General features: G+C 36.5%; 1 protein-coding gene across 1 annotated transcript in view; it reads left to right on the top strand.

Annotated features, from left to right (window-relative positions):
- Window positions 1-14,724, top strand: part of ESCO2 (establishment of sister chromatid cohesion N-acetyltransferase 2) — a 31,531-nt gene that overhangs the window by 8,225 nt on the left and 8,582 nt on the right. The window contains exons 4-9 of the mRNA XM_007938732.1: window positions 296-353; window positions 5,869-5,989; window positions 7,371-7,502; window positions 8,992-9,081; window positions 9,887-10,030; window positions 13,247-13,422. Coding sequence (XP_007936923.1) covers window positions 296-353; window positions 5,869-5,989; window positions 7,371-7,502; window positions 8,992-9,081; window positions 9,887-10,030; window positions 13,247-13,422 — 721 coding nt within the window. The remainder of the gene's footprint in view (window positions 1-295; window positions 354-5,868; window positions 5,990-7,370; window positions 7,503-8,991; window positions 9,082-9,886; window positions 10,031-13,246; window positions 13,423-14,724) is intronic.

Genomic DNA, 14,724 nt, shown 5'->3' with positions numbered 1-14,724 from the left:
CCCCTCCCACCCCTGGTAACCAACAAAGAAAATGTCCTCCAATATATAAACCTTTCCTTAACTTTTACAATAACAGACTAATACAATATTTGTCCTTTTTTCACAAATTTTTTTGATGAAAAAAAGTATTTAATTTTTATGCAGTCCCACTTACCTATTTTGTATTTACTGTAGTTTTATAGTAAGTCTTGAAATTGAAGAATGTATTTTGGTATTATTAACTTTTAAAATTTTATGATTTAAAGCTATGATTTTATTTTATAATACAGATTATTGCCATTTTTTCCTCTACCAGCTTCTCCTGAGTCCATTATCTACCCCATTTTCAATGTGTCTTCAGTCAATACAAAAAGGTAGGGATTCTTATTTTAATGTCTATGGTCAGTGTAATATAATAATTTCTTATAATAATGTCAAATAATTTTGACATATTTTGGCCCTAAAAGTGAAATATTATTATTGCATTATCATCCTTAAATGATTCAAGAACGTTTTATTAATTACATGAGTCTTCTGGGTCACTTTTTCTTTCTTACACAATTTGGGGAGCATTGTTTTCTTCTCTACCAAGGGAATATTGAGAATAGGAGATGAAATCAGACCCTTTTTTAGACACTTCATAAAAACTTAAGAGTTGAGAGAAGGGAACAATCTTTATGGGCTTAAGTAATAATTGCTAACATTATTATACAGTATCTGGCACACAGTAAGTACTTTATATTCATTATCTTGGGAGCTCTGGTAGCGTAGTGCTGCTAACCAGAAGGCTGGTGGTTCAAACCCACCAGCCACTCCTTGGAAGGAAGGTTGGGCAATCTACTTCTGTAGTGATACTGTCTTGGAAACCCAGGGAGGGGTCGCTATGAGTCGGGTCCGAGTCGATGGCACATAACAACAACAACATTCATTACCTCACTTAATCCCTACAACAACCTATTATTGATTCCATTTTCAGCTGAAAAAACTTTGTAATTTAGCCAAGGTTTCATATCTAGTAAGTAGCAGATCCAGAACTACAGTCCATATATGACTTGATAGACTATATTGCCTTCTCTAGGGTGATAATACCACCATTGACAGACACTTGTCTGTCAGTTTGTCATACTGTGATGGCTTGCCTGTTGATACGATGGTGAAAGCTATACCACTGGTATTTCAGATAGCAGCAGGGTCACCAAAGGTGGACAGGTTTTAGCAGAGTTTCCAGATTAGACAAACTGGGAAGGGAGGAACTGGCGATCTAAATTGGTCAGTAAAAACCTTATGAATAGCAGTAGAATGTTGATATAATGCTAGAAGATGAGTCCTTCAGGTTGGAAGGCACTCAAAATACAGCTGTGTGTATCATGACAAATTATGGATAACATTGCAAAAAAATGAGAATTCCAGAACATTTTATTGTGCTGATGCAGAACCTGTACATAGACCAAGAGGAAGTCGTTCCAGCAAAACAAGGGGATACTACATGATTTAAAATTAGGAAAGGTGTGTATGAGGATTGTATCCTTTCACCATACTTATTCAATCTCTATGATGAGCAAATGATCTGAAAAGTTGGACTATATGAAGAAGAACGTGGCATCAGGATTTCAGGAAGACTCATTAACACCCTGTGTTATGCAGATGATACAGCCTTGCTTGCTGAAAGTGAAGAGACTTTACTTACTGAAGAAGATCAAAGACTGCAGCCTTCAGTATGGATTATACCTCAACATAAGGAAAACAAATGTCCTCATAACTGGACTAGTTATCACATCATGATAAAAGGAGAAAAGATTGAAGTTGTCAAGAATTTCATTTTACCTGGATCCATAATTGATGCCCATGGAAGCAACAGTTAAGAAATCAGACAACATATTACATTGGGTAAGTCTGTTGCAAAAGACCACTTTAAAGTGTTAATGAGCAAAGATGGTCACTTTGGGGACTAAGATCCATCTGACACAAGCAATGGTATTTTCAGTTGCCCATGCATGTGAAAGAAGACCGATGAAGAACTGATGCCTTTAAATTATGATGTTGGCGAAGAGTATTAAATACACCATGGACTACCAGAAGAACAAACAAATCTGTTCTTGGAAGAAGTACAGCCAGAATGCTCCTGAGAAGTAAGGATAGTAAGACTTAGTGTCACTTTGGACATGTTAGTAGGAGGAACCAGTTCCTAGAGAAGGACATCATCCTTCTTTGTAAAAATAGAGGGTCAGCAAGAAAGAGGGAGTCCCTCAAGGAGATGGATTGACACAGTGACTGCAGCAGTGGGCTCAAGCATAGCAAGGATTATGAGAATGGCACAGGACCAGGCAGTGTTTCTTTCTTTTGTACATAGGGTCGCTATGAATCAAAACCAACTCAACGGCACCTAACAACACCACACCAACAGAGTAATAATAGAGTAATAATAGCTAATTTTAATGAGTGCTTGCAATCCCATGTTACAGATTCCATTATTTCCCCATTTTATCAATGAGGAAACTCTGGCCAGAGAACTGAGTAATTTGCAGCAGCTTAATGATACTATAAATCACAGCTGCCTGTGAATAGAACTACCACTATTTTATTCAAAGCTAAGCCTGGGATTGGGGGAAGATGTTGGTGGGTAGGGAGCTCTGGTAGCATAGTGCCTAAAGCACTTGACTGCTAACCAGAAGGCTGGTGGTTCAAACTCACCAGCCACTCCTCGGAAGGAAGGTTGGGCTACTTCCATAGTGATACTGCCTTGGAAACCCAAGGAGAGGTCACAGTGAGTCGGGGCAGACTTGACGGCACATAACAACAACAACAACAACAACAACGTTGGTGGGTAGGTTACATGATGTGTGGAAAAACTGAAGAAATTTTTTTATAATTCAAACATTCTCTTCCTAAGCAGCTTTGATTCTTCTCTCCCCCTTTGATGATAATTAACTCGGTATTTAGCAAGAAACTTCCTGACTAAATTCTATTAGGGCACCTCCTCTTCAATCACCTAGGAGATTGTGTTTGGTAGGCAGCTTTTCCCCTTCTAATGTTCCCCTTCCAAGTTCCTAGTTTTTCTGACCTTTCCCTTTTCTCACCTGTGTCATCTTCTCTCATTAACTGTTTATTAAGATTAGAAGCATACCACAATTAGCTGGTTAAAGTGTATAATTTAGTGTAACAAGATACTGTGATCTTAGTAGGTTGAACCATATGAAATTGCTCTTTGTAGTTTAAAAAATCATGTATCACCAGTTTCACTTTAAGTATATTGCAGAATCTCCAAGTTCATAATCTCACATTTGATGTTTGTTTATTCATCCATTTGACAAATATCGATAGAGCACACTATTCGATATAATGTGCTATTGAACTTTACTGACTTCTAGGAATGTGAAGATAACTAATACCTGGTCTTGTTACCAAAGAAATTGTGACTAGAGGAAGACAGCATTTAAACAGTAAATTTTTGTAATTGTTAAGGTAGAAATAAAGAGATTATGGGTCATTTGGGAGTGGAGATGGGTTACTTAGCAAAGGTTGCCTAAGGCAGATTGGGTCAGATCTAGACAAATGTTTTTCATACTATAGCTAGCAACCCATTAGTAGTTTGCTAAATCGATTTAAGGGCACCATAGCCAGCTTTTTTTTTTTTTTTTAAATGGAATTTCATCCAAAAAAAAATCTCTCACATAGTAAGTATATTTGATAAAACTTTTGTTTTAGTTATATGTGTGTGTGTTTTTCTCTACATTGTGATTTAAGATGTATTTCTTACCGTAGGTTTATTAAATCAGTTTGAAAGTCACTCTTCCAGACAAATAGTAGTGAGAGCTTGACTTAATTTAAAGCATTGATTAGTTTGACTTAGTTTAAAGCATTGACCAGTTTTTCCCAGTTTCTTCCTGTTTTACTTGTCGGTTTTTTTTTTTTTTTTTCCTATTAGAACTTACTACTTTGAGCACTTTTTTTTCCTTGTCTATTTACTTCTGTTCTCCAGGGATGTCTACTTCCTTGCTCCTTCAGAAAGCAAGATCCTTTTGCTATAAAGCAAGTGTTACAAACGAAACTGCCATTCAGGCTGGTGGGAACTGGAGCCAATGTAAAAAATGTAAAATAAAAATGTTTTGTAAATGTGTGCCCTATTTAAAAGAGAGCATATGCTGTTTATCTCCAACTAGTAGATTTCTAGAAGAAAAGTAGGGCTAGTGATCCTATAATGTTTCTTGAAATATTGGAAATACATTTTTAAGTGAAATCCATGGATTTTAAAATATTGGAGGTCTGGTAGCATAGTGCCTAAGGCACTTGACTGCTAACCAGAGGTTAGCAAACACACTAGCCACTCCTGGGAAGGAAGGTTGGGCAATCTACTTCTGTAGTGATACAGCCTCGGAAGCTATGAGTCAGGTCCGACTTGACGACACATAACAACAATCCAAAGTTTAAAGGCTCCCCAGTGGCACAATAGTTAAGCACTCAGATACGAACTGAAAAGGACCTCTGGTGGTGTAGTGCCTAAGGCATTTGACTGCTAATCAGAAGGCTGGTGGTTCAAACCCACCAGCTACTCCTCAGAAATAAGATGGGCAATCTATTTCTGTAGTGATACTGACTCGGAAACCCAAGGATGTGTCGCTATGAGTTGAGTCCAACTCCACAGCAGTGAGTTTGAATTTTTTTACTGACTGAAAGGTTAGTGGGTTGAACCCACCTGGTCGCACTGCTTGAAAACAGATCTTACTTATCCTTACAGGGTAAGTTCTACTCTACTCTTCTACTCTGTAGCACTGTTTTATAGGGTTGCTGTTATGGATTAAATTGTGTTTCCAAAAAATATGTGTTGTAAATCTAACCTTTCTACCTGTTGTTATAATCCTATATATGAATAGGTTGTCTTTGTTATGTTAATGAAAAAGAATTAGCGTAGGGTGTGTTTTAAATCAGTCTCTTTAGACATAAAAGCAATTAAGCAAGCAAGAATCAGAGATGGGGAAAGACACATGGCAAGCCACTTGAAGATCTCCCAGTAGCAGAAGCTTAGAAGAGACAAGGACCTTCCTCCAGAGCTGAGAGAGAAAGCAAGCCTTCCCTTAGAGTCAGCACCCTGAATTTAGACTTTTAGCTTCTTAACCTGTCAAAAAAAAATGATAAATTTTTCTTTGTCAAAGCCATCCATATAGGGTATTTCAGTTACAGCAACAGTAGATGACCAAGACAGTTATAAGTTGGAATTGACTCCACAGCACACAGCTACAACAATAATCCAAAGGTTGAAACACTGTGGACCAACCAAACATGCCTGCTAATGGGAAAAATGTTGCCTCAAATATGCCTATCCAGACAAAATATATATATTTTTTGGTAAGAATTTGAGAGCAGTGAGGTACTGTTTTAGGTTTGAGGTAAAGAGAATTATTAGCCTTACTCACTGCCCAAGTAAAAAGTTGTTGGATCATATAATATGACTTCCTGTGACTCTTGACTTCCTATGGATCTGAGATTTATTTACTGTGATACCTCAAAAATTTCTTTATTCTTATATGGGTAAATATTGTGCTTGGATTTGATAAAGCAAAGAAAGCTTACTTTTTAAGGGTAAAGTCTACTTACAAGGAGATCATTTATATGCACATCTGCTGCTCTTGGACTTGGAGTCAGAAGACCAGGTTTTGAGTCTTAACACTGCCACTCATTGGTAATTTGATGTTAAGTCAGTTATTGATCCTCTCTGATTGGACCTCGGATTCATCATTGTTCTTGTGACTCATCAAGATACTATCAGATAGAAAGCACTAACACTTGCAAGGTTCTCTGCAAATATTATTACATATCTCTGTTTTCTTTTCATTTTAATTCTTCATACATTTTTAAGTTATTAAATGATATTTATCAACTTTCTATTTTAAGATCTCTAGCTGAAGAGCAGTCTTCCGTGGGCTGCGTTTTATCTACCAACTTCTTGAAACAGACCAGTACACAGAAAAATGCCAGAGATACAAATAAAGAAATAAAAGACCAGTTCATCATTGTAAGTAAATTCAAAATAAAGCTCCTCCTGTATGTAGCTCTCACATACAGAATATGAATTCAGACATTTTCTAGATATTGTTAACATGGGTTATAGACACTCTTGAGTTTTGTAAATGCCAGGTTTTTTGTAATTAAAGCTAGTCAGTTGATTTAATAATAATAATAATAATAATAAAGCTAGTCAGTAGATTTTAAACCAATAGTCTTGGGCAAAGCTAGTATTTTAGTAAAATGCTAATGAATGAGTTGTCTCCAGGTAAGGAAAATCATTTTTGATCAACAAAAGATTTAATGAGAATAATCATATTGTGTTAGAACTGGCTGGGCTTGGTGAACTACAGCTGTAAGTCAGTTCTGGCTCATGACCTGTACTTTTTTTGAAGAATTAAAGATGAGGAAGAAGAATATATAACATAGCATATTTGGCCCACAAAACCTAAAATATTTATTCTCTGGCCCCTTACAGAAAAATTTTGCTAACCCCTGTATTAGACAGTTCAGACCCTAGTATTTTCAGTGTCAATGAGCAGAAGTTTATGAGATAAAGTGGAAGTTATCAGCCATAACATTAAATATCCCTTACTTTCCTACAAGAATCTGTTTATTCATGAATTGATCTGTACTTTTCCTGAACTCTTATTATATATATATTTTTTACCAACTGTTGGGGCAAAGAATTTTAATATTTCTAGCCACTTAACAAAAGAATACTATATAATGAGTATGTTGTTGTTAGTCGCCATTGGGTCAGTTCTGACTTATGTGTGCAGAGTAGAACTGCACCATAGAATATTCAAAGCTGTGACCTTTCCAAAGGATACCACCAGGTCTGTCTTCTGAGTTGCCTCTGTGTGGGTTTGAACTGCCAGCTGGTAGAGTCAAGTGCTTAATCATTTGCACCACCCATGGACTCCTAATCATGAGTATAGAACTCCTAATTTTTTTCCCTGCCTCTTTGAAATAAGGCTTTTTTAGGTCTCTCATTTCAGAGTTTTATAAAGAAGTTCCATTGTAGGGTTCACTATGAGTCAGAACTGACTCGATGGCAGTGAGTTTGTTTTGTTCAGTGTTCATCTTAGGCTTAATTGTTATGATTTAGTCAGAACCATGGGTCTAACTAAAGAATCTTGATTTTATACCATCCAGTCAAAGAGACAGTTCCATTTCTGTCATCAATTTATTGCCTATTTAGGCCACTTCCCATGCCATTACATTTTTGGGGAGGGGTAGAAAGACTTTGATTTAAGTATTTTACTTGAGCCAACATAAAAGAAAAATAAAAAGAAACTTGAAATATGAATGAATTGTTTGTACAACCTTAGTTTAGACCTATTTGTAATGTTTAGATGGGCTTTTTTAATCTCCACCCTCCATTACAGGATGCAGGTCAGAAGCATTTTGGGGCTACAATATGTAAGTCTTGTGGCATGATCTATACTGCTTCCAACCCTGAAGATGAACTGCAGCATGTTCAGTATCACCAGAGATTTCTGGAGGGAATTAAATATTCAGTAAGTCAAAAGACAGTCTTTCAGATTGTGTTCTAAAAGTAAAACTTCTTTTAAGGATAGATTCCTTTTGATTAAATGTGGACCGATCTATGTATCTATAAACATTTCATCATCTGTTTTTTGTCTTTAATATTTGAAGATGACATTATTAATGCTGTTTCAAATTTTCCATCCTAGTTTGAGAAGTATTGACCTAAGTTGAATAATTTTTTTTTTTTTAATAGAAAGTCTTAGGAAAAAAAAACAGCCTTTTTTATCACTTCTCCAGGCTTTTAACTCTCTTAGGAAAGAGGTCCCACCTCTATCAAGCACTTTTCTAGTCCAAATACATTGTTAGATCATTGGCCTTATTTTTATGATTGTACCTGATACTCAAATGCATTTTTTTTCCTGTTTTTATTGCATGTTCATACCTTCATAGTATTTTTTGCCTGGTTTATTAAATCATCTTCCTCACTAATCTCCCAGAATAACTTCTTAAAACACAGGTCCAGCATGATTCTACTTACTTACAGAAAAAAGTTTCCACTAGCAATTAGGTGCTCCTTAATCTGGCCTCAGTCACTCTGTGTTGTGTGTGTTTGTGTGTGTGTGTGAGAGAGAGAGAGTGCAAGAGCGTGTGTTGTAATTTAATCTCTTGCCCTCTCTGATTTGTTTTTCATATATAAGCCAGAGAGTTCTTTCCAAGCTACATAAAAATTCTACCATTTTTTGTTTCAAATTTGACAGCTTCCTATTGCATTTAAGATAAAACCCAAACTCCTTACCATGGCCAACAAAACCTTTCATAATATGGCCTCTACCCACCTCATCTCATGGCGCATTCCCACTTGAGCTCTCAGCTCTTGGCCGTTAGGCTCTTTTGATTAGGCCTGAGCACTGTGTATATTGGGTTGCTTTCTTTAATTTATGGGAACAGGGTTACTATACGTTAATCATTATATATTTTCTGTATTAATCCTATATTACTGATTTATTCTCCTTTTTTTCCTGAGGTTTAAATTTGTTTTTGAAAAAATAATAATTTATGGATCAAAATTTATAAAGTACAGACATGTATCCAGTGAAAAGTATTTCTCCCACTATGCCGCCCCTTCTTTTTTCTCCTCTCCAGGCATCCAATTCCCCTCCCTGGAAGCGAACACATTTACTCTTCCTAATAAACTTATTAAGCCTTCTCTTGGAACTCTGTTTATTCTATCCTTTTTCACATGCCTAATCATTCATCATTTTTTGTCTGTACTCTGATTAAGTGCTCTTATTTGACTTTTCCCTGTTTCATAATAGATTGTGTACCTGTCTCCCAATAATGTGCCAGCACTTTGAGAGTAGGCACCTTGTTGTAGGGATCTTTTATTTCCTTTAGCAAGGTTTCATTCTTTTTATATCATTCATTATTCAGCCTTTTGTTCTTTCCAGGCCAAATTATTTAATATTCTTTTTCCTTTTTCAGAAATTAAACTGACTTTTTTCTTTTTGCCTTTGGCAGGGTTGGAAGAAGGAACGTGTAGTAGCAGAGTTTTGGGATGGAAAAATTGTGTTGGTCCTGCCACATGATCCAAATTATGCTATCAGAAAGGTGTGGGACATTATCTTTTTAAACCTTGTTCTCTTTCCTCTAAGTCTTCAAGAAATCAACCTATGTTGAAAAGTAAAATCCGTTGCTAATAGATAGCCCACTTTCTAAGGATGACCCTTATAGCAGTTCATATGACACTGAGCTGAGAATTATAAGACAAATAAAGGAATGTTCAGTGGGAGAGTAAAGAAAGCAGTTAAGGCTCTACAGTTTCCTTCACCTTCCATTTGTGAAAGATAAACTAAGCTTTTCAGTGTTGAGAACTTGTTAACTCCAGAGCCTGTTTCTTAGGTTGGTGGTGTTTATATTTTTTGGATTGGTTATTTAGTCACGCTGAAGAATGGATGAAATTATAATCTGTTTTGGTGCTTTCTACTCCTTATCTCTCCCAGGGGTATGAATTTATTTTTGCTCTTTAAAATAGATCCTTAAAACATTGTTTCCAAACTGGCAGGTACGTGCATCAATAGTGAAATAATTTAGGGTGTATACAAATTTAGGAAATAGAGATAAAAGCAGAAAAAATTATAGTAATCATAAATTGTGTGGGTAGTGACGTAGTGCCTGAGGCATTTGACTGCTAACCAGAAGGCTGGTGGTTCAAACCCACCAGCCATTCCTCAGAAGGAAGATTGGACAGTCTACTTCCATAGTGATACTGCTTCAGAAACCCAAGGAGGGGTCTGTATGAGTTGGATCTGACTAGACAGCAGTGAGTTTGGTTTTTTTGTTTTGTGTGAATATATATTTCATCTTTATTGTGCATTTTAAAACAAATTCACCTCTTGGTCTTTAATGCTATTAGGTAGAAGATGTCCAAGAACTTGTCGACAATGAATTAGGATTCCATCAAGTTACTCCTAAGTGTCCAAACAAAATCAAAACTTTTCTCTTTATATCTGATGAAAAGAAAGTAGTTGGGTGTTTAATAGCAGAGCCTATCAAACAGGTATGATATTTGTCTTTTAAATTATTGGCATAATTTTTGAGCAAAATAAGGTAGCTGGAGAAGTCTCAATCAGCATTTAAGATTGACTCTATTAATGACTTTTTCCCCCTACTAAAATATCCTTGACTACATAGATAAAGTCATTTATTTCTATTATGTTTGATGTTTGCCTTATATAAGCAGGATATGGAGCTCTGGTGATGTAGTGGTGCAAAAACGGCTAGGAGGCCACATGTTCTGACCTCCTCTAATCTTACAAGAGGAAGACAGGATTACCAGCAGTAACCCAAGGCCTATTCCTACAAGGCCAGACATGCTGCCTCCCTCCAGCCCTTTTACCAACCGTTCCTCCCAAAGCACCCACCACCTCTCTCCTGGGTTCAATAATTCGCTGCAGTGGCCACACAGAATTCACGGATTACGGGGTTTATTAGGGAAGCACCAGGCTACAACTCAAGTTCAGGAAGAATGCTCAGTCTCTCTCCCAGCCCACCGTCCCTCAGCCAACAGTCTCTCACAGTCTCTTTCCTAGCAGTGCTGGTCCCTTGGTGTCTCACTCAGCAATGCGTGTCTCTTGAGTCTCTTTCCCAGCAGCACGTGTCTCTTCCAGCAGCACGTCTCTCACAGGAGTACATCCTTCCTCAGCCAGCAGTCAGAGAGAGTTCTGCCTCTAGGAGGCCTCCTTTTGAGCCTGGCAGGGTGGTCAAACTAGCCAATCATAGTAGCAGAACTCTAAGCACCTGAGAGAGAGTGGGAATCTCCCAGAACATTATATTGTGCCACGCCCAACAGAAACACTCCACCTGGATAACATTTACAATCAGGAGCTCCTCAGTTGCTCATTCCACCACTGAGTTTACAATGACTTATGGGGTAGAAAAGCCATACAAAGTAATTTGCTACACTGCAAGTGGCTAAAGCATTCAGCCACTAACCAAAGGGTTGGCAGTTCAAAGCCACCAGCTACTCTGTGGAAGAAAAATGAGACAATCTGCTTGCCTTAAAGATTTTCAGCCTTGGACACCCAATAGGGAAGTTCTGTTCTTTTATATAGGGTCACTATGAGTCAACATTGACTCAATGGCAATGTGTTTTGTTTTGTTTGAGGCAGAATATGTCTGTTTTCCGTATCTGGACTATAAAATATAGTGATTTTAAGTAAGCAAATCCTCAGAGCCAAATTACTGACCATGTGGCTTAGTAGAAAGTATTTGGCAAAATAACCATAACCTGTCCCTTAATTAGACTCTACTGCAGATACTAAATAGCAGTGTTCTGAAATAGGGGTCAGTAAACTATGTGGCCAAGTGTGGCCTACCACTTGTTTTTGTAAGAACCATACTCATTCAATTACATATGGTCAGTGGTGGCTTTCATGCTACAATGGCAGAGTTTAGTAGATGCAACAGAGACTACATGGCCCACAAAACCTGAAATATTTACTATCTGGCCCTTTGCATAAAAAGTTTGCCAACCCCTGTTTAGAACAGAGATGTGGTTTTTGCCCTCAAGGAACATACAGTATCTTCTTAGGAAAAAACTACAGTTCATAATTGCTCTTTTTTACCTCAGCTGGTAATATCCTACATTTATGTCTCCTTCTTTTTTAAAAATAACTTATCTATCTAAATATATCTTGAAATGATACTAGCATAAATTTAATTTGTATTTTTTTTAAGTGTCCTCCTTCTGGCTTATTTCTATTCTTTATTTCTCTGTATTTTCATTTGCTTTTATGCTTTTTCCTATCTTGTGTATATATGGTCTCTTTTTGTGTCATCAGAACTTGAAAAAGAAAGCAATTTTTTTTGTGTTATTGGCAGTAAAAATGATCAATTTGGCCTTTTTCTTCCTTTGATCTTAAAGGAATAGATTGTTTATGGAGTAATAACGGGCATATGTAGCCATCAACTCATACATATTTTCTTCTGTCCATTCTCAGTTTAGAAGCAAAATTTTCTTGACAGAAGTATAACTTAATGAAAGGCACACCTATCAGAACAGCTAAAATGAAAAATAGTAACACCACCAAATGCTGGTGAGGATATAGGGAATCTAGATCTTTGATGAGAATGTAAAATGGTATAGTCACTGTGGAAAAAGTTTGACAGTTTCTTAAGGATGAAACATCCATTTATCATATGACTCAGAAATCACTTCTGGGCATTTATTCCAGAGAAATGAAAACTTCCATCCACACAAAAATCTGTACATAAATATTTATAGCAGCTTTATTTGTTTCCAGCTAAAATCTAGAAACAACTACAATGTCCTTTAGTAGGTGAATGGTTAAACAAATGGTGGTACATCTTCCATGGATTATTTATTATTCAGTGACAAACATTAACAAACTATCAATGCAACAATGTGGAATGGATTGAAAGAGCACTATGTTCAGTGAAAAGAGCCAGTTTCAAAGGGTCACATGCTGTATGATTCCATTTCTATAGTACTATTTGAAATGACAAAATTATAGAGATGGAGAACAGATTAATGGTTGTCAGAAATTAAAGATGGTGGGGGGATAGGAGTGGGTATAACTGTAAAGGAGTAGCATGAGAGAACTTTGTGGTGATATTAGTTCTGTATCCTGACTGATGGTGATTGCACAAGTCTCCACGTGTGACAAAATAATGTAGAACTATATATACACATTACACCAGTGTTAATTTTCTGGTTTGGTACTGTCTTATGGTTCTGCAAGATGTAACAATTAGGGGAAATGAAGTGAAGCCTATATATATGGGTCCTCTACTATTTTTACAACTTCCTGTAAATCTATAATTTATTTTAAAATAATTAATTAAAAACTAAAGATACACCAATCAAATGTCATAGATAAAAAATTTCTTTAATGTTATTAGATTTTTTAGGTTATCACATAAACAGTTTGGGATGGAGAAAATAGAAGTTTATGTATTATATTAAAAGTAAGAGTCTGATTTTTTAAAAATAACTTTTTAATTGATAAAAGAGGGAAGTTTCCCAATGGTGTGGAATGAAGTAGAATGTGATATCTGAATACCATCAGGATTCCTTAAGCATTGTGTGGCTATAAATGGACAAGAATGTTTAAAAAATCAATGGATTTTAACATTTTTGATAGAGATATAGTAAGACTAATTTTAATACTTAAATGTTGTTTAAGGAATGATTTTTAAAAAGAAATGTGAATTCATTTGTGCTGTTACCTATAAAGCTTCTGTATCATTGTAGGCTTTCCGTGTCCTATCTGAACCAATTCGCCCAGAATCCTCAAGCTCTAAAGAAAGTCACAGGGCTTGGCAATGTTCAAATGTACCGCAACCTGCAGTCTGTGGGATAAGTAGAATCTGGGTCTTCAGACTAAAGAGAAGAAAGCGCATTGCAAGACGACTAGTAGATACTCTGAGGTAAAAAATAAAATAAAATAGATCCAGACCCAGGTTAGCTTTCCCTGAACCTCTCTCAGCTCCTGAGCCATAGGAAATGATGCTGGTAATACACACCCATATAAATACCATCAGACAAAGGCAAGCTAACTAAATGTTGACACCGGAAAATTCATAACTTTTTCTCAGTTGTAATTAACAAAAGACAGTAAACAAGACAACCCACAGAATGGGAGAAAATATTTGCAAATCATTTGTCTAATAAGGATCTAGGATCTGGCATATATATATAAAGAACTCTTATTCCATGACAACAAGTAAGACACATAAACAGTTTAAAAATGGGCAAAGGATTTGAATAAACATTTCTCCAAGGAAGACATATAAATAGTCATTAAGCACATGAAAAGATGCTCAACATCATTAGCTTCAACATAATTAGCTATCAGGGAAATGCAAATCAAAGCAACAATGCTATTGTACAATATCACACAAAGTAACTGAAAAACAAAACCCATTGCCATGGAGTCAATTGCAACTCATAATGACCTTATAGGACAGAGTAGAATTGCCATGTAGGCTTTCCAAGGCTGTAATAATCTTTATGGAGGCAGACTGCCACATCTTTCTCCCAGCTGGTAGGTTCAAACTGCTGACCTTTCAGTTAGCAGCTGAGCACTTAGCCAGTGTTCACATGTCTATAATCAAAAAAGGGAAAATAACAAATGTTGGCAAAGATGTGGAGAAACTGGCACCCTTAAACATTGCTGGTGGAAATATAAAATGGTGGAGCCACTGTGCAAATACCTGTAGGTCCTCACAATTTTCCTCTTACCCAAGAGAAATGAAAGTGTATGTCTATACAAAAATTTATATAGAAATGTTCATAGCATCTTTCATAATAATAACTAGAAAGTGGAAACAACCCAATCCATGATGAATGGACAAAAAAGCAGGTGGGGGGTCATCTGTCTATACAGTAATACAATGGAATATTCATCAATAAAAAGGAATGAAATACTGATTCATGCTACAACATGAATGAACCTTTAAAAACATGGTTACTGAAGGAAGCCAGTCACAAAAGACCACTTATTGTTTGACTCCATTTTATATGAAATGTTACCAATACACAGACTGATAGAAACAAAGTAAATTAGTGGTTTCCAGGGGCTGAGGGAAGAGTGAAAGGGGACTAGTGACTGCTAATGAGTTTCTTTTTGGAAGTAATGAGTTGTTGTTGTTAAGTGCCGTCGAGTCGTTTCCGACTCATAGCGACCCCATGCACAGCAGAACGAAACACTGCCCGATCCCGCGCCAGCC

The sequence above is a fragment of the Orycteropus afer genome, unplaced genomic scaffold (assembly GCF_000298275.1).
Source record: "Orycteropus afer afer isolate SDZICR_OR568_19922 unplaced genomic scaffold, OryAfe1.0 scaffold00053, whole genome shotgun sequence".
NCBI lineage: Eukaryota > Metazoa > Chordata > Mammalia > Tubulidentata > Orycteropodidae > Orycteropus > Orycteropus afer.
Note: the sequence above shows the minus strand (reverse complement) of the source record. Positions and strands in the feature narration are given on the sequence as shown.